General features: G+C 43.8%; 9 protein-coding genes across 9 annotated transcripts; 3 read left to right on the top strand and 6 right to left on the bottom strand.

Annotated features, from left to right (window-relative positions):
• The first annotated feature begins 35 nt into the window (after positions 1–35).
• V2V93DRAFT_364511 (P-loop containing nucleoside triphosphate hydrolase protein) lies at positions 36–5,532 on the top strand. Its single transcript, XM_066908866.1, has 6 exons — positions 36–203; positions 301–409; positions 470–602; positions 655–844; positions 903–5,104; positions 5,161–5,532. The coding sequence occupies exons 1-6, from the start codon at positions 178–180 to the stop codon at positions 5,220–5,222; spliced, it is 4,722 nt and encodes a 1,573-aa protein (XP_066768037.1). The 5' UTR covers positions 36–177; the 3' UTR covers positions 5,223–5,532.
• Positions 5,525–7,095, bottom strand: V2V93DRAFT_364509 (uncharacterized protein). Its single transcript, XM_066908865.1, has 7 exons — positions 7,025–7,095; positions 6,917–6,974; positions 6,684–6,855; positions 6,478–6,624; positions 6,302–6,411; positions 6,024–6,247; positions 5,525–5,965 (listed from the first exon to the last, which is right to left on the bottom strand). The coding sequence occupies exons 1-7, from the start codon at positions 7,050–7,052 to the stop codon at positions 5,667–5,669; spliced, it is 1,038 nt and encodes a 345-aa protein (XP_066768036.1). The 5' UTR covers positions 7,053–7,095; the 3' UTR covers positions 5,525–5,666.
• A 113-nt stretch (positions 7,096–7,208) lies between these two features.
• On the top strand, positions 7,209–9,430 carry V2V93DRAFT_364505 (uncharacterized protein). The gene is made up of 3 exons (XM_066908864.1): positions 7,209–7,924; positions 7,983–8,125; positions 8,182–9,430. Exons 1-3 carry the CDS (start codon positions 7,431–7,433, stop codon positions 9,021–9,023), a joined length of 1,479 nt encoding a protein of 492 aa, XP_066768035.1. The 5' UTR covers positions 7,209–7,430; the 3' UTR covers positions 9,024–9,430.
• Positions 9,431–10,797: 1,367 nt separating this feature from the next.
• On the bottom strand, positions 10,798–11,853 carry V2V93DRAFT_126644 (uncharacterized protein). The gene has a single exon (XM_066906790.1). It carries the CDS (start codon positions 11,679–11,681, stop codon positions 10,848–10,850), a length of 834 nt encoding a protein of 277 aa, XP_066768034.1. The 5' UTR covers positions 11,682–11,853; the 3' UTR covers positions 10,798–10,847.
• V2V93DRAFT_364499 (uncharacterized protein) lies at positions 11,683–12,769 on the bottom strand. The gene is made up of 3 exons (XM_066908863.1): positions 12,548–12,769; positions 12,395–12,486; positions 11,683–12,314 (listed from the first exon to the last, which is right to left on the bottom strand). Exons 1-3 carry the CDS (start codon positions 12,571–12,573, stop codon positions 11,719–11,721), a joined length of 714 nt encoding a protein of 237 aa, XP_066768033.1. The 5' UTR covers positions 12,574–12,769; the 3' UTR covers positions 11,683–11,718.
• Positions 12,770–12,798: 29 nt separating this feature from the next.
• V2V93DRAFT_364498 (uncharacterized protein) lies at positions 12,799–14,527 on the top strand. The gene has a single exon (XM_066908862.1). It carries the CDS (start codon positions 12,896–12,898, stop codon positions 14,390–14,392), a length of 1,497 nt encoding a protein of 498 aa, XP_066768032.1. The 5' UTR covers positions 12,799–12,895; the 3' UTR covers positions 14,393–14,527.
• An 85-nt stretch (positions 14,528–14,612) lies between these two features.
• Positions 14,613–16,274, bottom strand: V2V93DRAFT_320727 (chaperonin Cpn60/TCP-1 family; the record flags this gene model as incomplete). Its single annotated transcript, XM_066907334.1, has 4 exons — positions 14,613–15,155; positions 15,220–15,477; positions 15,542–15,630; positions 15,692–16,274. The coding sequence occupies 4 exons, from the start codon at positions 16,272–16,274 to the stop codon at positions 14,613–14,615; spliced, it is 1,473 nt and encodes a 490-aa protein (XP_066768031.1).
• A 4-nt stretch (positions 16,275–16,278) lies between these two features.
• On the bottom strand, positions 16,279–16,600 carry V2V93DRAFT_331855 (uncharacterized protein; the record flags this gene model as incomplete). Its single annotated transcript, XM_066907663.1, has 2 exons — positions 16,550–16,600; positions 16,279–16,491 (listed from the first exon to the last, which is right to left on the bottom strand). A coding segment is annotated over exon 2 (165 nt), but the record flags the coding sequence as incomplete, so codon positions are not given.
• Positions 16,601–16,997: 397 nt separating this feature from the next.
• V2V93DRAFT_364495 (60S ribosomal protein eL39) lies at positions 16,998–17,603 on the bottom strand. Its single transcript, XM_066908861.1, has 3 exons — positions 17,446–17,603; positions 17,226–17,326; positions 16,998–17,163 (listed from the first exon to the last, which is right to left on the bottom strand). The coding sequence occupies exons 1-3, from the start codon at positions 17,449–17,451 to the stop codon at positions 17,115–17,117; spliced, it is 156 nt and encodes a 51-aa protein (XP_066768029.1). The 5' UTR covers positions 17,452–17,603; the 3' UTR covers positions 16,998–17,114.
• Between the last annotated feature and the right edge of the window lie 255 nt (positions 17,604–17,858).

The following is a 17,858-nucleotide window of genomic DNA, read 5'->3' as shown; positions in this document are numbered from 1 at the left end:
GTTTACAATTTTACATATAAAGCATTAAATGCACAAGATATTTGCGCACAGCCTCGGCGCGTGTCGCGCTGCGGGCCCCTGTTGTCGTTCCGCACTCTCCTGCCGCGTCCACTGTGTTATTTCTCTCCTTTTCGCAGCCACCTTTCTTCGCCTCCGTCTTCCTCCTCAGCAGCATCAATGGTTTCGCACTACGAGATCGGAACGTATGTTTTCTTCTTTTACTTCTCTATACCCGCGCTCCTGGTGGTGGCAGTCGTACGCGTCTTGCAAAGAATTCCGTCGCTAACTTTGCCCTACTAGACGCTGCTGGCAGCCTGACGACAGCGAAGGCTGGATCTCCGCAGAAATCACCTCGAAAGAAGTCAACAGTGATGCTGTCACTTTGGTACTGACTCTTGAAAATGGAAACGTAAGTGCTCTCTTTATTCTCGCGCCGGCCATTTTAGCTGCTCACATATAACATTCCCAGACAAACACAATCACGACCACGCTCAAAGATATCGAGGATGAGAACAACCCAAATTTGCCTCCGCTGTCGAATCCTCCTATTCTTGAAGCTAGTGAAGATCTGACTAATCTCTCGTATTTGAACGAACCGGCTGGTGAGAACATATTTTTTTGGGTCGTGAATGGTATATGTCCTAACATGCTTAGTTCTCCACGGCATCAAAATGAGATATCAGCAACTCAACATCTACACATACTCTGGGATTGTCTTAATTGCAACTAATCCTTTCCAACGTGTTGATAATTTGTATTCGCCTGAGATCATTCAAATGTACTCTAGCAGACGCCGAGGCGACCTTGAACCACATCTTTTTGCAATTGCTGAGGATGCGTACAGGTAATGCATTTCACTCTGCTTATTTATTATTGTTTCTGCTTACTAAAGAAAAAAAAAGATGTATGATCCGCGACGGCAAAAACCAGACAATCGTTGTATCGGGTGAGTCCGGTGCTGGAAAGACTGTCAGCGCGAAATATGTCATGCGATACTTCGCAACTGTTGAAGATGCCGACAAACCAACCAGTAAACGATCAAAATCTGCATCGCTTAGTAAAACCGAAGAGCAAATCCTTGCCACGAATCCGATTATGGAGGCATTCGGTAATGCCAAGACAACACGGAACGACAACTCGTCTCGATTTGGAAAGTATATCGAGATTCTTTTTGACCAGAATCCTGACATCGTGGGTGCAAAAATTAGAACCTATCTACTTGAACGATCAAGATTGGTATTTCAGCCAGCTACGGAACGTAACTATCACATCTTCTACCAATTGTGTGCGGGTGCAACGGATGAAGAGCGTGAACTTCTTGCTCTCAAACCGGTGGGCGATTTCCAATATCTCAACCAAGGTGGTGATCCGGTCATTCCCAATGTCAATGATGCCGAAGAGTTTGAAGCAACCAAGACGGCTTTGGCGACTGTTGGTATTGACCTTGATATGCAAGCTCAAATCTTCAAGATCCTTGCAGCTTTACTGCATATTGGTAACATCGAAATTACTGCCGGTAGAACTGATTCAAACTTATCGTCGACCGAGCCCTCTTTGGTGCGCGTATGCGACCTTTTGGGTATCGACCCGTTCTTATTTGCGAAATGGATTACTAAGCGTCAGATTGTTACGCGAAGCGAGAAGATTGTTACGAATGTGAACTATAAGCAGGCAGTTGTGGTTCGCGATTCAGTCGCTAAATATATTTACTCTGCGCTTTTTGACTGGTTGGTTTACGTCACCAATCAGAGTTTGGCATCTAAGGAAGTAGAAGAGTCGGCAAAGACTTTTATTGGTGTTTTGGATATCTATGGATTTGAACACTTCCAACGCAACTCTTTTGAACAATTCTGTATCAACTACGCTAATGAGAAGTTGCAGCAGGAGTTTACTCAACACGTCTTCAAGCTTGAGCAAGATGAATATATGCGTGAAGAAATTGAGTGGACTTTTATTGAATTCTCGGATAACCAACCTTGTATTGATCTAATTGAGGCCCGTATCGGTATTCTGTCACTGCTGGATGAAGAATCGCGATTACCAGCGGGCTCTGACGATTCGTGGATTCAGAAGCTGTACACCAATTTTGACGTTGACAAGCACAAGACTTATTTTAAGAAGCCAAGATTTGGCAAGACTTCGTTCACTGTCCATCATTACGCAATGGATGTCAACTATGAGTCGGAAGGCTTTATTGAAAAGAATAGAGATACTGTTCCCGACGAGCACCTTGAACTTTTAATGGCTTCGACGAATACGTTCTTAAAAGAGGTCCTTCAGGCATCACTTGATGTTGCCAAGGCTGAGGCTCCTACTGCTAGTACTCCTGCTAAATCTGGACCTGCGAAGCGCGGCGGAGCCGCCCTTGCTAACCGCAAGCCCACTCTCGGTGGTATCTTTAAGAGTTCGCTGATTGAGTTAATGAGTACTATCAACTCCACGAACGTCCACTATATTCGCTGTATCAAGCCGAACGAAGCGAAAGAGGCTTGGAAATTTGATGGTCCGATGGTTCTCAACCAGCTGCGTGCTTGCGGTGTTTTGGAAACAATCAGAATTAGCTGCGAAGGATTTCCTACGCGGTCAACGTTCGAAGAATTTGTCAATAGATACTACATGATTGTTCACTCGTCATACTGGGATAAGCCAATTCAGGATATTGCGCATGCTATTCTCAAAAAATCAATCACACAAGAGAACAAGTATCAGCTGGGTAAGACCAAGATTTTTTTCCGCGCTGGAATGCTTGCCCTGCTTGAAAATATGCGTTCTGCTAGATTGAACGAATGTGCAGTGCTGTTGCAGAAGAACCTCCGTCGCCTGTATTACCGCAACCAGTACCTCCGGATCCGTGGCTCGATCATTGCTGCCCAAGCTGCATTTAGAGGATACCTTACTCGTCAGCGAATGGAAAAGATCAGACTTGATACAGCAGCAACAAAAATTCAAAGCACATGGCGTGGATACAGTGGCCGTGCTGAATACCTCGTCAGACGTGAAGCTATCATCAAGGCTCAGGCTGTCATTCGTGGATACAGCGCGCGTAAGAACTTACTGAAAGACAGACAAGATAGCGCCGCTCTTACTATTCAGCGCACTTATCGTGGGTCTGTTGCGCGCCGGTCATATAAGAGCGATAGACGCAACATTGTCATTGTGCAGAATTTGTGGAGAAAGCGTATGGCCAAACAGGAGTTGGAGCAACTGAAGGTCGAGGCACGATCCGTCAGCCATTTCAAAGAAGTCTCGTACCATCTTGAAAATAAAGTTGTCGAACTCACGCAAACGCTTGCCACTCGGACGCAGGAAAACAAGAAGCTTAGCGAACAGATGGATCAGCTTGAGGCACAGTTGGCCGCATGGCAGGAGAAGCACAATTCTTTGCAGTCGCTCGCAACCGATCTCGAGAATGAAGCAGCTGGTGCAAATGAGCATCTCAAGCGTGCTGATGCTCTAGAATCTAAATTAGATCAGCTTAAGCAGAAGTATGACGAGTCTCTGAGTAAATACCAAGCTAAGGAGCTTGAAGTTGAAGAGATTCGAAAGACGATGGCAGATAAGACCGAAAAACTCGAGTTGGCGCTGCAAGAATCTCAAAAGGAGAAGGAAGAGACTGAGACTAATCTGACAACGCAGATTGAAAATTTGAAGAACGAGATCGATAAGCTTGCCGCCCGCCCTCCGGTTGCTAATGGAAATTCCATGCGTAACAATGGTGATTCACGAAGCCTTAACGGTACTCCCACTTCGAATAATCTTCTTGCTCTGCAGGGATCAAAGTCCAAGCCGTTGAAGCGGCATAGTATGGCTGGTAACAGCCCTTTGAAGGACAGTGGCAGTGTTGGCATGCAAACTCCTCGAGATTTTAATCCTCGCCCTGCTTCAATGACTTCTTCACCAGGATACTTTGCTGCATTTGGTGATTCTGGGAATGACAATTTCTCCACTGAAGAATCAATTGATATCCAGATTGAAAATATTCTGGATGAGACAGAAGATATACAGATTGAAATTCTACGAGGCTTGATTCAGAATTTGAAGATTCCTCAGCCATCTGGCGAGAATCCGGCGAGTGAAAATGAAGTACTATTCCCTGCTCATATTATAAATTTGGTCACCTCAGAAATGTGGCGATTGGGATTTGTCAAGGAATCGGAAATGCTACTCGCGGGTGTGATGCAGACTATTCAAGAACAGGTTATGTCTTACCAAGGCGAAGACATCATCATGCCTGGTGCATTCTGGCTGTCTAATGTACATGAGATGCTTTCATTTGTCTTTTTGGCTGAGATAAATATTGTTGAAAATGAACGGAGTAACGAGATGGGCGAAATGGAGTTCCAAGAATATGAGCGTTTGGTTGGTCTCGTCAAGCATGATCTGGAGAATCTTGAATTTAACATTTATCATACTTGGATGAAGGAGCTCAAGCGTCTGATCTATAAGATGATTCTGCCTGCTGTAATAGAGTCACAGTCGTTGCCTGGATTTATCACAAACGAAGGTAATCGATTCCTTAGCAAGGTTCTTGGTCCGTCATCTCCTCACTTCAAGATGGACGATCTGCTGGATTTCCTTAACCGAGTTCAAAAGGCTCTAAAGGTATACTATCTTGAACCTGATGTTATTCGGCAAGCTGTGCTGGAACTTTTAAAATTGGTTGGTGTAACTTCTTTCAACGATTTGCTCTCGCGACGGAATTTCTTGTCCTGGAAGCGTGGCTTGCAGATTAGTTACAACATCACGCGCATTGAGGAATGGTGTAAGAGTAATGAGGTCCCTGAAGGAACTCTCAAACTTGAGCACCTTATGCAAGCAACCAAGCTTTTGCAACTGAAGAAGGCCACTCTAAACGATATCGCTATCATCTACGATATCTGTTGGACTTTAACTCCGGCCCAGATTCACAAGCTCATTAGCCAGTACCATGTAGCTGACTATGAGGTACCGATCAGTCCTGAAATTATGAAAGCAATTGCGAAGCGCGCGTATGAAAATGATCAAGACCCATTGCTTCTTGAGACAGTGCCCTTGGATGATAGCGGACCATTCGAAATTGCAGAGCCAAGAGAACTGATTGTTTTAGAGACTTATATGCCTTCTTGTAAGTTTTCTAAGTTTCTATTTCTAATTGCATATCTAACAGTTTCTTTCTTGCAGGGCTACAAGTGCCGACGCTACGAAGATTGGCATCATTGACTGCTCGCAACTCGCAAGCTTAACTCGACCTAGACATTGGCTTATAGTTTTTTTTCTCTCCAGCATAGAAAGACTAAATAGATTCTCTTTTGTTGGTTCTTTTTGTCTAGGCGAATACCTATTTTTCCTTATTAAATCTGTATATTTTTTTTTCTTTTTGTATTTTTACGACAGAAATACGCGCTAGTAATTGTGAGGTGCGGTGTGGTGGAGAGTTTGTAAATGAAGTCTGCACCGTTGACTGTTTTTTTGATGATGATTTTCTATGATGATGAATTGCTTTATGCTTTTTGATAATATCTAAAAAAGAATGAATAATATTCGTACACAAGCTACACAAGCTACACAAGCTACACAAGCTACACAAGCTACACAAGCTACACAAGCTACACAAGCTTCGCCCTGATAAAAATCAAACGCCGCAAGCCAAAAAAGAATTGATGAGAATTGATGAAAATTGGTGAATTTCATAATGTGTAGATAGGTGCTGTCGACGAGTCACAATCATAAAGGACCCAATTTTGAATAGGTTGCTGTCGCTGGCCTAGAACGTTTATAAGATCTTGAGCCAGTCCACCTCCGATGACGGCGGCGACAGGTGACAATTCTGCATCTACGCCTGACAGAAACGAAGAGACAAATTTAGAATTTATGATTCCGACAGGGAGGCCCAGGTTTCGCGTTTCTTTGAGAACAAGGTCATTGAAGGTAGTGAAGTCATCCGAGATTGGACTTTTTAATGACGTACGCTGGAATTCCCACAGTGCTACAACTAAAGTTAGCAAGATGGACTTGATTAGACGCATATTGCGGAGTAGACAAACCTAGCAAAGCTGGTAGTACAGGAGACACTTTTAGTTTACTTCGCGCACTTAATTTCGACAAGTTATCTGACTTTAATGACTGCGCAAACGAACTATATATTTCTCTCTTGGTCACAATCTCTTTCATTAGCTTCCCTGCGCTTTTCTTAACTGTCACGTCAGTAATACTGCGGGTGCTAGTCTCTGGACCAATTTTAGTCTCTGAGTTTGATTGATCTCGTTCGCTTGTATCTATGTTAGCGACCAAACTTTTGCCCCAGAAGAAAAACGAATCTTACATGGAAAATTCATGCTCGATCAAGTCAGCAAAAATGTATCCGTAAAAGCCTATCATTCCTCCCGCGTAAAAGGCTTTCGAATATTTACGGCAGGCGTCGTTAATTGTGATCTATACAATTGGCTTCGATTAGAAGACGTATACGATATCTGTCTTGCGGACCACGAAAATTCTTACCAGATCCATCAAAGCAAGTTCAGTAGCCACTACAATATCGAATTTGGAGTAGAATTCGACATCTTTTGTTTCAAAGCCGGTCGGGTCTGCTGTAACGACCACGCGCGGATTTAGATTTTGTATCCGAGCAATTGCAGCTTCGGCTCTCTATAACGTATAATAAGTATCCTTCTCTAATGATGATAAGTTGGCTTCCGCTAACTTACATTTTTGCCAATATCAGACTCTTCAACAAAGAATTGAGCACCCAAATCCTGCGGCGAAACTATGGCGCTATCTAGAACGGTGAGTGAGCCGATACCAGCCAGTACTAAATTCTTTGCTATTTCGTTCGATAATGCGCCAATAGTGATGAGCAGAACGTTTGACTCGCGCATTCTGTGTAGCACATGTCAGTATTTGTATTTGAAAAGAAACCTGTAATGTAATATTTGCATACCGCGCTTGAGCCGCGATACCCCATAGTCGGATCTGTCGGTCATATAGCGCAATTTCGTCTAGAAAACTAATTAGGCCCTATGTCGGTTTAAATGCAAACGTAGCCTACCCGCTGAAATCTTCTTGTCGTCAGCCATGGTCGAAGGCTACCCTTGTCCAGGACAGGTTTTACGTGAGAAGTGCCGCTGAAAGCCTCAATCAAAATTACCTTTGGCGAGCGCTTATGATGCACGTTGGGGTAAGGGTGTGAATATATAGCTGAAAGTGGAAAGTATCTCATCCGCAGCTGAGCTTGTTCAATGATCACCATTTATTAGAAACGATTAACAATCATGAGCTCAGAGCCTCCTACTAATGTATCGCGGGTGTCTCTGCCGCTTCCGCAATTGTCTTCTACGTATGCTCTTGTTGTCTAGTTGACCGTGTGGCTAACACAGCTTGTCGTAAGCGTTCTGTAAGAGTGGATCATGATCGCACTTCAAGAATGTCTACGAAGCTAAGTCAGCTCATTTCGCATGTATTTACTAACTCGTGATCTTATTCTTTACTACAGCAATGATAGAGGCTTAAGTACTATATCTTCGAGTTCAGCTTCATCTCACGCAGATCGCATACATAGTCTGCTACAATCCCATTCTCAGCAAGGTGTACGCTACCGAGAATCCTACTCCGAGACTGCCGATGACTTGCACGACACTGAACCAGAACCAGCGTCAAATAACTCATTGCCTACTACTTCTACTTTGTCATTACCGAGCAGCGGTTTATTTTACGGAAGTTTCGATTCGCCTTCACTGCTTGCCCCGCAGATTTCATTTCCTCGTAGCGCGTTACGTCGAAGTAATACCATCCGTCGCAGAGAAAATTCATATCTCGAAAGCATGTCTAAACGACGAAAAAAGGATACCAAGACCTCTGAATCTTTGTGGTCTGAAAAGCCGACTGCATTGTCCATGAAAATGATTTACTGCGACGGTGGCTGGTATGGTGAAAGCTATAGACCGGAGAAGTATGTTCTTTTAATTAGCTGTTCGCCACTAGTATAGCTGACTGAAGTTGTAATTAAGTGCTCTTCTTCGAGACTCTTCCGTATACTGTGCACAAAAATCCAAGTGTAATATGATTTTGCGTCATACATCCAGCAAGCCGTTTACATTGCAGTCCATCACAATCAAGGCACCGACAGGGTACTCATCTCCTGTGCAGCAAGGTATGCAATTTACTAGTTTAAGATTCATCATATTTTGAACTGATTTTTAATCACAGGCCTTATATTCGTATCGATGAGTAAAGACGATTTACTTCCACGTACAAAGTACCATGACCAGCAAATTGACAACTTTGCTGAGTCACAGTCTCAGCTGCTAGTATCAAGCAATGTAGAGTACTCTACCATGCCACGATCTCCTCGATTACCTCGATACGACATCAACCATCCCAATCCAGCCTTTGATTTTTACTGGGGCCGAGCTACTCCCAATCCATTTTCATCCGAACCTGGTGATTTGCTGGCTGCTGTTGATCTAATTGATGAAGATCGAGCTAATGCTGCGCATTCAGAAAACTTGGAATTATCTGAAAATTTCTCGTATCCTGAGCATTCTGCTGATAGATCATCGTTCCGGCCGTACGCACAATATCGTCAAAGCTTGGCTCGTTCAACTATACGCCATCCTCATGAGCAATTAGACGATCACCCAGTGCATCGTCGACCTTCATCCCGCGAGCGTCGGTCTCAAGAGATTCGGATTATCAATACAGAGAGCATCACTCTTCTTTCCGACGATCATCAGCGCAGCGATGCTAGGTCATCGAGCGGCAGCGACCCTTCTCGTTCTCCTCTCCTGTCATCAACATCTTCGGCAAGCGATAATGTTGCTACCACATCGCTTCCTCACACTGACTCATTAATTCTGGAACCTATTGCTCGATTTAGAATACCGGACAGCAGATCGCGTTGTACAATCACTTTTGACTCCCCAATATCTGCTTGCTATCTATATATAAAATTTTATAGCTCGGACGCAAAACCGGATATTGATATTCAGGGCGTTTATATCAACGGATTTATCGGGCCGCGGTGTTTTCCAACGATTAATCTGCGATGAGCTTACGAGTTTATCGAGGTCATTAGATTTTATTTTATTTTTCGTTTGCTTCAAATCTTTTGTAATGTAGTTCTACCGCTACTGGTGTCATATTTTTGGAGTTTGATGTGCATTATAAGGTTAAAGGATATTCATTTGAGGCGAGTACTTCATTGTTTTTTTGACATCCGGAAATTTCTGTTTTTGTTTTTGTATTTTAACTTGATTGGTTTGGACTTTCTCAACCATCTGAGTTTGGGGTTACTTTCATGAAAATCTTCAGGTGTTGTTCATCAACTAGCTGTTGTGAATTTGGGTTTTTTTATTGGTACTACATTGGTCTTTTTGCTTACTGGGTTTATATGTTTTCAATGTGAAATGTTCTGTGCTTAATGTAAGGTTACATACATACTTTATTTGACTACTGTGAAAACAGAATCCGTATATCGTATAAAATAAAAATTATACTGTTACGCTAGGCCAAAGCGGCAAGTGAAATTGAATGCAAAAGCTGCAAAAATCTCGCATCCTTAGCCTCTCTTATTTCTTCTCCGCCCTCCCTTCTTTCGAGAAGAATCATCTTCATTTCGATCTTCACGTGCCCTATTGCCGGAATCAGTATCCGTCGACGCACGACCTCTATTCCCAGCAGTGTCCGTCGACGCTTGAGACGCGCCGAATCGTTTGCCGAGTTCTTCAGCAGCCGATTTAGTAGGTCGTTGTGCGTTAATTTTCGAGCTGTCATCGAAAAACATTCGCTGATGGTTATTAGCGGAAGGGCGTTCGCCATCGCGCAAACCATCCGGTTTAGGCATTGAGATCCTGGATGCAATTGACGTACGCTTCTCCTCAGAGAATTTAGCATCCCGACGATCATCTTCACGCTCAACGTTTCTATTGTCACGACCAAATGGAACTGGACCCCGATTTGAATTCACCTGTGGCGGCGGGCCGGCGCGGTCTGGCGGTCTACCGCTTCCTCTACCCCGATCACGCACATGATCGCGGTCTTGTTCGCGCCGACCTCGCACGCGCTCTCTTTCCCGCTCTTGATCTCGTTCTTTCGCGAATCGTTGGTCTGGGGGTGGAGCAAGCCTATCGCGCTCCCGGGTTCGATCACGGTCGAACGGTCGACTTCTGTCACTGTCAACTACGCGACGTTCGTCCTCGTGTTCGCGTCGTCGTTTCCGATCAGCAGCAGCAGCCGGATTCGCTACCGCATTATTAAGAGGCAGTCGGCGAGCATCTGCCTTCGAGTCCATGTGAGTTCGCGAAGAAGACTGTGGTCGCTGATTGTTGGCTTCCGCCCTTGGGGCAGGATGATCTGGAGGACTATTAATTGTGCTCTTTGTATACACTTCTGGTGCTGGAGTAGATTTGGCGATCTTCGCCGACGACTCGTATGATAATAAATCAAGATCTATATCATCGTCATCTTCGTCAAAGCCACCGATGTCGATACCGAAATCATTGTAATTCGTCTCAGGAACCTCTTCAATCTGTTCCGATTCTATATCAATTTCAGTAGCCGGAACAATCTCGAGGTCTTTGCGGATATTTTCTCCAACCCTGTCCGTATTATTGCCTGAACTTTGAGGCCTGCTTCCACTATGAAATGAAAATTCATTTGTAGGCGAAGATACTCTACTTTTGCGTTCTTGATTAGTGATTTTATTACTGACGCTTACGTCTGCCTCCGGGTGCAAGTTGCGAATCTGAGTTGTCTCCGAATCTGCCCAGGAAGTCGTGTTTGTATTATTATTGTCCTTGTTGGGAATGGAACGATCGCTGAGAGTTATCAAATTAGCACCGAGTATCAAACCGAGATTAATACGAAAACAAAGCCTACTTAATTGAAGCACGCCGAGACAGCGCGGAAGGCTGTGCAGGTGGAATTTGCCGATGAAGTGAATTAATTATGTAATTAGATGACTGAGAAGGCGTCCCTCGGTTGCCACTGTCTCTATTGAAATGATTAGAACTGAACGCATCTGGAGCACCATTTGGTGCATTAAACGGCGCACTGGCTATGGAATAGTAGTCACGATTTCCTGGTCCTCCTCTTGCTGACAGTCTGGAATTCCGAGGGCCAGATGGAGCATTGAGTAGTTCGATAGGAATATCTGCTGCTCTTGGACGATTCGACGTAGGATTTTGTTTGTCTGTGGGGCTTGGCGTTGCTTTTTCCGGAGATCCGATAGAGGCGGGTTGTGCTACCGGAGCAGGATTTGCTTGATCACTGGCTGATGCCGAATCTCCGGTTGAATTTTTCTGATATTTGACTTCCTCACGAGTATCCTCCGCGGCAGCAACAACAACGGCAGCAGTAGCAAAATCCTTGGGTCCTCCGTAATAGTCAAATTGTCGAAAATTATTGCCATTATGGTCCATACCTCCATTATTGTGGAAGTTCCCGCGATACTGATCATAATTTCGATTGGCACGATTGGCATAACCTCCACGTCCACGAAATGCCTCGTTACGACCATATCCGAAACCATTAGAACCTTGGCCGTTATTGTAGTACATAATAGGATCGTCGACATAACCTTCAAAAGAGTCTGGCCCATTACGTCTAGATGGTGGGATTCCTAATCTATTGTTTTCGAGTTGTGGAACAGATCGCTGATTCCAATATCCATATCCTTGATCGCCAGCATTTCCAGGAGTAGAATTCATAGTGTAACCTTATCAAATGAAAAAAAACTGTGAGCAATTAAAAATTCAATACAAGAGATTGTGATATGGAGATTGAATAACTATAAATTAACAAAAACATATCCACATCACAACGAATAAACGTTGAATTTTTCATACCGTTATTTTGATTGCCATTCCACACTCTACCAGGAGGTCCGTATCCCCTTTGTCCAGAAAACTCGGAGGACTGTTCCTTTCTCATTTTGTCATGGCGTATCTGTGCTGGAATATTTTGCTGAACAGCTGTCTGATGAGCTTTATTTTCCGAGTTATTGCGTTCAGGTATTACTGAATGGTCAGAAGGTACTGCCTTGTCTTCCTCATTATCGTCTGAGGGTACTTTTATCGTAGGATGAGGAGCAGGACGAAAAACGACAGGCTCGGCGACGCTGCTGGCTTCGTTCAGAGATTGTTCTTTTGGCTTTGTAGATGTAGGCGCTTGGGACTGAGGATCTTCTTTTGCTGCCATTGCTAATGCATCTCGGGCGTACTTTTCGGCGTGCTTTAGAAATACGCCTATAGTCGTTCGCATAGATTTGTTCTCGATAATCATAGAATCTATTAAAGGAGTATGCCGACATATGGGGCAAGACCCAGCTAACTTGGACCGACCTAGAAATAGAAAGACGTTGGTGTGAGCAGATCAAGTATTCCTGTCTTCATATTTACATAAATTAGAGTAAAACGCATACATAAGCCACAGACATTGGCATTGCAACAGCTCAATCTTACAGGCTCGCGAGCCAGTTCACTACAGAGTGCGCATTTCAACTTCTCGGGTATTCTGAATATAAATCAGCAACGATATCTGGTTACAACTTTTGTTCGGTAGTGGATATACATACATGAGGGTCGATCTCGCCGATGCCATACTTTGTACCGACCAAGCCAGTCAATAGCCTGCAAGTTTAAGCTCTCCTTGCAAAGCTGCAAAAATTTTCTGATCCTTTTTCAAAAAATCGTTCAGTATGAGTGACCCCTTATTGCTAACCCTCACAATTATCATTTCTCACCAGCGATCTGACGAACTTTGCTTCCTTCACCGGAAGCGCAAGCAGTCAGTCACGTGAAGAATTTTGGTTGCCAACCGGGCTGCTAACCAAGCGAAATCTGGCTTATTGTCAGTCTGGCTTACGCTATTGCCGGCAAATGATCCGCTTTTCGAGCTTTTCGGCTAGGGTTTTCAGTTCAATATGTCTGGATATTCGGTTTCTAGATCTGCTCTAGAAATCTCTCACGTCTCTACTCTGGTCGACGGCAGCCAACCCTCAACAACACCGCTCATCGACAAAATTCCTGGTCAGCCAGTCGCAAACCAAGCGCTGCAAGCTACTTCACGAGTCAGCGATTATGACCAGCCATCTTCAGTCGCAGAACAAGTACGCACCACATCAGTTCTGATGTCTTTGTCACGAGATAGTCGGCGACGACGTCGTCGTCGTCGTCGCCGTCCTCAACAAATCCAGAGCGGTTCTAGTAAGAGCTCGGTTCCCACGCTGGCAACAATTACAGAATCATATTCCTCTTCAAAGGAAAACTTGCCGCTAAACACAGCCACCCAAGAGACATCAAACCAGCGTTTTTCTAGTGGAAAAGAGAAAGATTTTCTGCCCAGGAGTTCATCAGAGTCGGCGGCTAGTGGCAAGCGCTCTATTACCCTCAATCTTCCTCCAAGTCTCGATCAGGATCTCATAAAACTTGAAGCATTGCACGATCAATTCAGGATTCAAAATGGTTGCTATCCGAAGCTTCTTAGGCTACGTCGGCTTATGAAAGCTATTTCCGAGGCAGAGAGTTATCCGCTAACTCCAGCAGCGATCAAAGCATACTCTGCAGTCGCCAATATCATCAGAGCAAGTTACAAATTTGGTGAGAAGAATTCTGACGATACAGAAACGGATAATAGCGATGATGAAATTGAGAATTATGAAGATTATGAAGAAGATGACGAGGAAATTCGACCGTGTGATGAAGAAGTTGCGCTGTCTGCTCAGTTTGCTAGAGTACTAAGCAGAGCAACGCTTGATATTAACCCCCTTCACAAAAGCGAAGATGATTCAATTAATGATGATGAAGCAAATAACTCTCATCAAAGTGTATTCAGAGAAGATGCAGCTCAAGATGTTGAAAGTGGCGCTACAAGAACATATACCGCCGATACCATCATTAAAGAGACAAAGCTAGAGTTTTTCAGTACTCTACAGTCAAATCCGGAGTTTGATGACGGAACAGCATATGAGATGCCTCTCACTAAACGTGCGCACCATAATACCCGGCATTTGAAATCTTCGTTCTGTGTTTACTGTGATACCATAAAGAAAAAAAGAACTGCGACGGCAAAAACTATTAGACAGCGAGTGGATTCTGCATTCTTACTTGACGAAACAATCAAAAGCTCGACCTTACACCGTCATCGCCCGCGTAGAGGCATAGAAATTTCTGATAGAGATATCAGCATACGAGTACGAGACGAGTTTCGTTTGATGGAAGCCGAAGGATATAGATTCTCCAAAAGAATCGCCAATATTGACGATTGTGAACAGGCTGTATTTAAACTGTACAGCAAACATGAAGCTACCTTTCTCATGTCTGATCTCAAAGCCAAATTCTTATGGCTGCTTAGCACTTTAAAACAACAGTTAACCCAGCATCATTCGAGAGGTCGCAATGCTTATTCAACTGTACGCTGAAAGTGCAGCCACATATTATTACAAGTTTATACCGAGCCTTCGAATCAGATTCTGATTTTGCTGGCTTCCTTCTCCGTTTCGTTGATATCATTATTCATTATGGCACGTTTCATATTCAGTTAGTTTTAATAGAAGAACAAAGCTGTTTTGGTAAAAATTTGAATTGGTAATATGCTATATAACAGTATGTACGGGATTAAATAATCAGACAGGGATCATATTAAAACATGTCCTGGTAGTTTTGCCCCCGATTAGCTGTCCGTGGCTTTGCGCGAATAATATTATCAACCCGCAAGAGTAACTCAGCGGCCTCCGAAGCACTAGAAACAACAGCTCTCTTAAGTTTGTAACTCTCAACAATACCTGCCTCTCTCATATCGACAACTCGACCGTTATCCAGATCCAATCCGGAAGTAGTCATACCATTATAAATCGCTGAACGCAGTTTGGCTACAAGCTCGCTCGAATCTAGACCAGCGTTGTCAACCAAGATGGTAGGCAATTGGCGAAGAGCTCTGGCAAATGCCTCAACGGCGAGAGCGCGCTTGCCGCTCTCATTCTGAGCAGCGCTGTCAACTGCTTTTGACATGATCATTTCTGCGCAGCCTCCGCCGAGGACGGTGCGAGTCTCAACAACAGTCTGTGACAAGACGGATAGGGCGTCGTGAAGAGATCGGTCCGCTTCGTCGAGAAGATTTTCAGTTGCGCCGCGTAAAACGATCGTACAAGCCTCTCCGGCAGCGACGCCGGAGAATTTCAATAGCTGTATTGCGCTGTTAGTTGACTCAAAATATAAAATCTTAAGGAAAAGAGGAGGAAATAGATACCGTATCTTCTCCAATCATGATCTCTTCTATCAGATCACAATGACCAAGCTTGACCAACTCGGGATGGTCAAAAGTAGAAGCAATCTCACCACCAGTGACAAGAGCCAAACGTTCGATTCCATCAAAGTCAGCGTGTTCAATTGAGACTACACCCGATTCGGCAAAAAGCTGCTCTGGGTAATTGTAAATCAGCTGTCTGTTGATAAAACAGTTGATTCCGTGTGCCTTGATCTTTTCAACCTTGGCCTTCATTTTCTCCTATAAAAGTGACAGTGTCAGAAACTGATTGAACACCACAAAAGTGATATTGAATGAATCATACCCGCTCAGCTCGCTCAAGCTCGGCAAGCTTGCTTGTAGCGTCAACCTTTACTCGCGCCCCAAAGATCTTGACTTTGTCGGTATCCATAGCTACATTAAAAAGACGGTTAATCCAATAATTTCATCACTGAATAAATAAAATAAAACGTACGTGTGTTGGCAATAAGAATATTTGCGTTTTCTAATCGCTTGGGCTGGTTAACGCCTATTCTCTTATCCATAATAAAGCCTTCATCAAGGTACGAGTCAACCAGACGGCCACCAGCCTTTTTTATAATCTGAATGTGATCTAAATTCGTGCTACCGTTAAGTCTGAGAACAGCATCGACGGCAAGCTTTGCAAAATGATCCTTGTCCTGGCTGAGAACTTTTGAGCTTAACGTCGTCTTGGCGATAGAAATAAGATCCTGCCGGAATACAGCTGGATTTTTTCCGTTGTCGACAGCCGTTTTTTTAAGAGCTTCCAACGCAGCATTACTGGCAATACGGTAACCTTCGATAATCGTCTGAGGGTGAATTTTGTGGTCGACTAACTTTTCGGCTTCTCTAAGCAGTTCTGCGGCCAGAACGGTGACTGATGTTGTACCATCACCGACTTCATCGTCTTGTACCTTCGAGATATTAACGAGAACTTTGGCGGCAGCATTGTCAAGAGCGATCGATTTTAGAATTGTGGCGCCGTCGTTAGTAACCATGACCTCGCCTGTAGAAGCAGACTGCAAAAGTTTGTCCATGCCCTTCGGGCCGAGAGTTGTCTTAACAAGATCGCCGACAGCTATTGCACCGACAAAGGCAGAAAGACCTAATAGATAAATAGGTATAATGTTAGCAAGCTGTATGGACCCAAAAAGAACAGCATGTTGATAAATCATATCGTTCACGAGAAGGAAGGAACATACGCGCATTCTCAGCCCGCTCCTCGGTAACTTGATCTCCAAAGATCTGAACAGACTACAAATCGAAGAAACGTTAGCAAGAAGTATGACCATCTTTGAAACGTGAGGCGTACCATTTGAGATATAGGGCGTGCGTATTATGTGTATAGAAGCTATCAGACGCGTTAGTAAGGGAGAAGAAGCAGTAGGAAATTTGTGCGCGTCGCAGCGTGATTTAAGGTTTTAGGAGACAGACGAGTAACATTACATAACATACCGCAAATTATGTTTGAAGCAACAAACAGTAATTTTTATTTTTGTTGTAGGGAATTAAGAAGCTAGCATGTTATTGATTGTAGGGATTTATATTGTGTAGTAGCATGCAGTAGCATGTAGTAGCAGAGGCCAAGAACTAGAAAGCAAAAAATAGTGTGCTCAGCATACTACTTAACAGTATTACGTTTGAGTCGCGAAAATAGTGAAGCGAGAAAGGTCGATGGTTTGCTTGAAAACCTATCTAGTCCTTGAGAGCAGTATAGGGTGGTAGGATCATAATCAATATTGATTCACGAAAATGATCGATGTTTTCAGTTCGAAAGATGGATACATATTGACATTAACTAATAACGTACATCAAGATTGGTTCCCTTTTTTTACAGCATTCACAACCCCATGCGGAACAATGTAAAAGCAAATGGCTTAGATGTTCAACTTAGTTCTGCGCCATTGTCTTCTCTTGGTGTTGTATCTGCAAGACCAGTCAGTCGACGTTCCTAAACACAAGTTTGAGTATATTTTTTGCAATCCTACCTGATAGTGTTATTTGTCTTCAGTCTGAACCACTGAGGAACGCGACCGTTCTGGTTGTGCGCCTTGGCGAGCTTGACCTTTGTTCTGAAAGATTTGTTACTCTGAAATAGCAGTTAGCATATGATATAGGACAAGATTAACCGGCGTCGGCAAATATGAAAAGATGAAATCTCTCATGTTTGGATAGAACACGATAATAGATGAAAGACTCTGTACATACCGGCATTGTGATGAAAATCTGAGTCGATGATGGGCTGAGTGCTGACGATGCGTACCTATTCTTTCTAATCCGGAGTAGCACTCGCCCTTTAGAAACAGTCAGTCCAGGAAGCAAAGGAAGCAAAGTTTGTGACTGCGTTTTCAAAAAGCCCTAATGCGGCTGACCTAAAAGCCCTAGATGACTTCAATATAGGGTATTGCCATTTATGACATAAATGATTACATGTGCGGCTTTGAAGATATTCCTGGTCTCTGACAGACCCGTGACTGCGATATAGCATATATACAGACCCTGTTGATACTGCTCGTCATTAATACTTGCTGCATATTGTCCTGTCGCATTCTTAACTCGTGCTAACCACTTGATTTTGCTGACTCTCTCACCTTGCCGCCCTTTTCGCTTTGCCGACCGTT

Source organism: Kockiozyma suomiensis, assembly GCF_038497685.1.
Source record: "Kockiozyma suomiensis strain NRRL Y-17356 unplaced genomic scaffold V2V93scaffold_2, whole genome shotgun sequence".
NCBI lineage: Eukaryota > Fungi > Ascomycota > Lipomycetes > Lipomycetales > Lipomycetaceae > Kockiozyma > Kockiozyma suomiensis.
Note: the sequence above shows the minus strand (reverse complement) of the source record. Positions and strands in the feature narration are given on the sequence as shown.

Coding starts and splice junctions, on each gene's coding strand:
- V2V93DRAFT_364511 (XM_066908866.1), top strand. CDS start 178: ATGGTTTCGCACTACGAGATCGGAAC. Junction 410..469: donor TGACTCTTGAAAATGGAAAC/GTAAGTGCTCTC, acceptor TAACATTCCCAG/ACAAACACAATCACGACCAC. Junction 603..654: donor GTATTTGAACGAACCGGCTG/GTGAGAACATAT, acceptor TAACATGCTTAG/TTCTCCACGGCATCAAAATG.
- V2V93DRAFT_364509 (XM_066908865.1), bottom strand. CDS start 7,052: ATGGCTGACGACAAGAAGATTTCAGCGG. Junction 6,625..6,683: donor AGTCTGATATTGGCAAAAAT/GTAAGTTAGCGG, acceptor TATACGTTATAG/AGAGCCGAAGCTGCAATTGC. Junction 6,412..6,477: donor AACTTGCTTTGATGGATCTG/GTAAGAATTTTC, acceptor CCAATTGTATAG/ATCACAATTAACGACGCCTG.
- V2V93DRAFT_364505 (XM_066908864.1), top strand. CDS start 7,431: ATGTATTTACTAACTCGTGATCTTATTCTTTACTACAGCAATGATAGA. Junction 7,925..7,982: donor GAAAGCTATAGACCGGAGAA/GTATGTTCTTTT, acceptor GTTGTAATTAAG/TGCTCTTCTTCGAGACTCTT. Junction 8,126..8,181: donor CTCATCTCCTGTGCAGCAAG/GTATGCAATTTA, acceptor TTTTAATCACAG/GCCTTATATTCGTATCGATG.
- V2V93DRAFT_126644 (XM_066906790.1), bottom strand. CDS start 11,681: ATGAATTCTACTCCTGGAAATGCTGGCGATCAAGGATATGGATATTGG.
- V2V93DRAFT_364499 (XM_066908863.1), bottom strand. CDS start 12,573: ATGGCATCGGCGAGATCGACCCTCAT. Junction 12,487..12,547: donor TCGGCGAGATCGACCCTCAT/GTATGTATATCC, acceptor ATTTATATTCAG/AATACCCGAGAAGTTGAAAT. Junction 12,315..12,394: donor TGCCAATGTCTGTGGCTTAT/GTATGCGTTTTA, acceptor TTCTATTTCTAG/GTCGGTCCAAGTTAGCTGGG.
- V2V93DRAFT_364498 (XM_066908862.1), top strand. CDS start 12,896: ATGTCTGGATATTCGGTTTCTAGATCTGCTCTAGAAATCTCTCACGTC.
- V2V93DRAFT_364495 (XM_066908861.1), bottom strand. Junction 17,164..17,225: donor AAGACAAATAACACTATCAG/GTAGGATTGCAA, acceptor CTGGTCTTGCAG/ATACAACACCAAGAGAAGAC.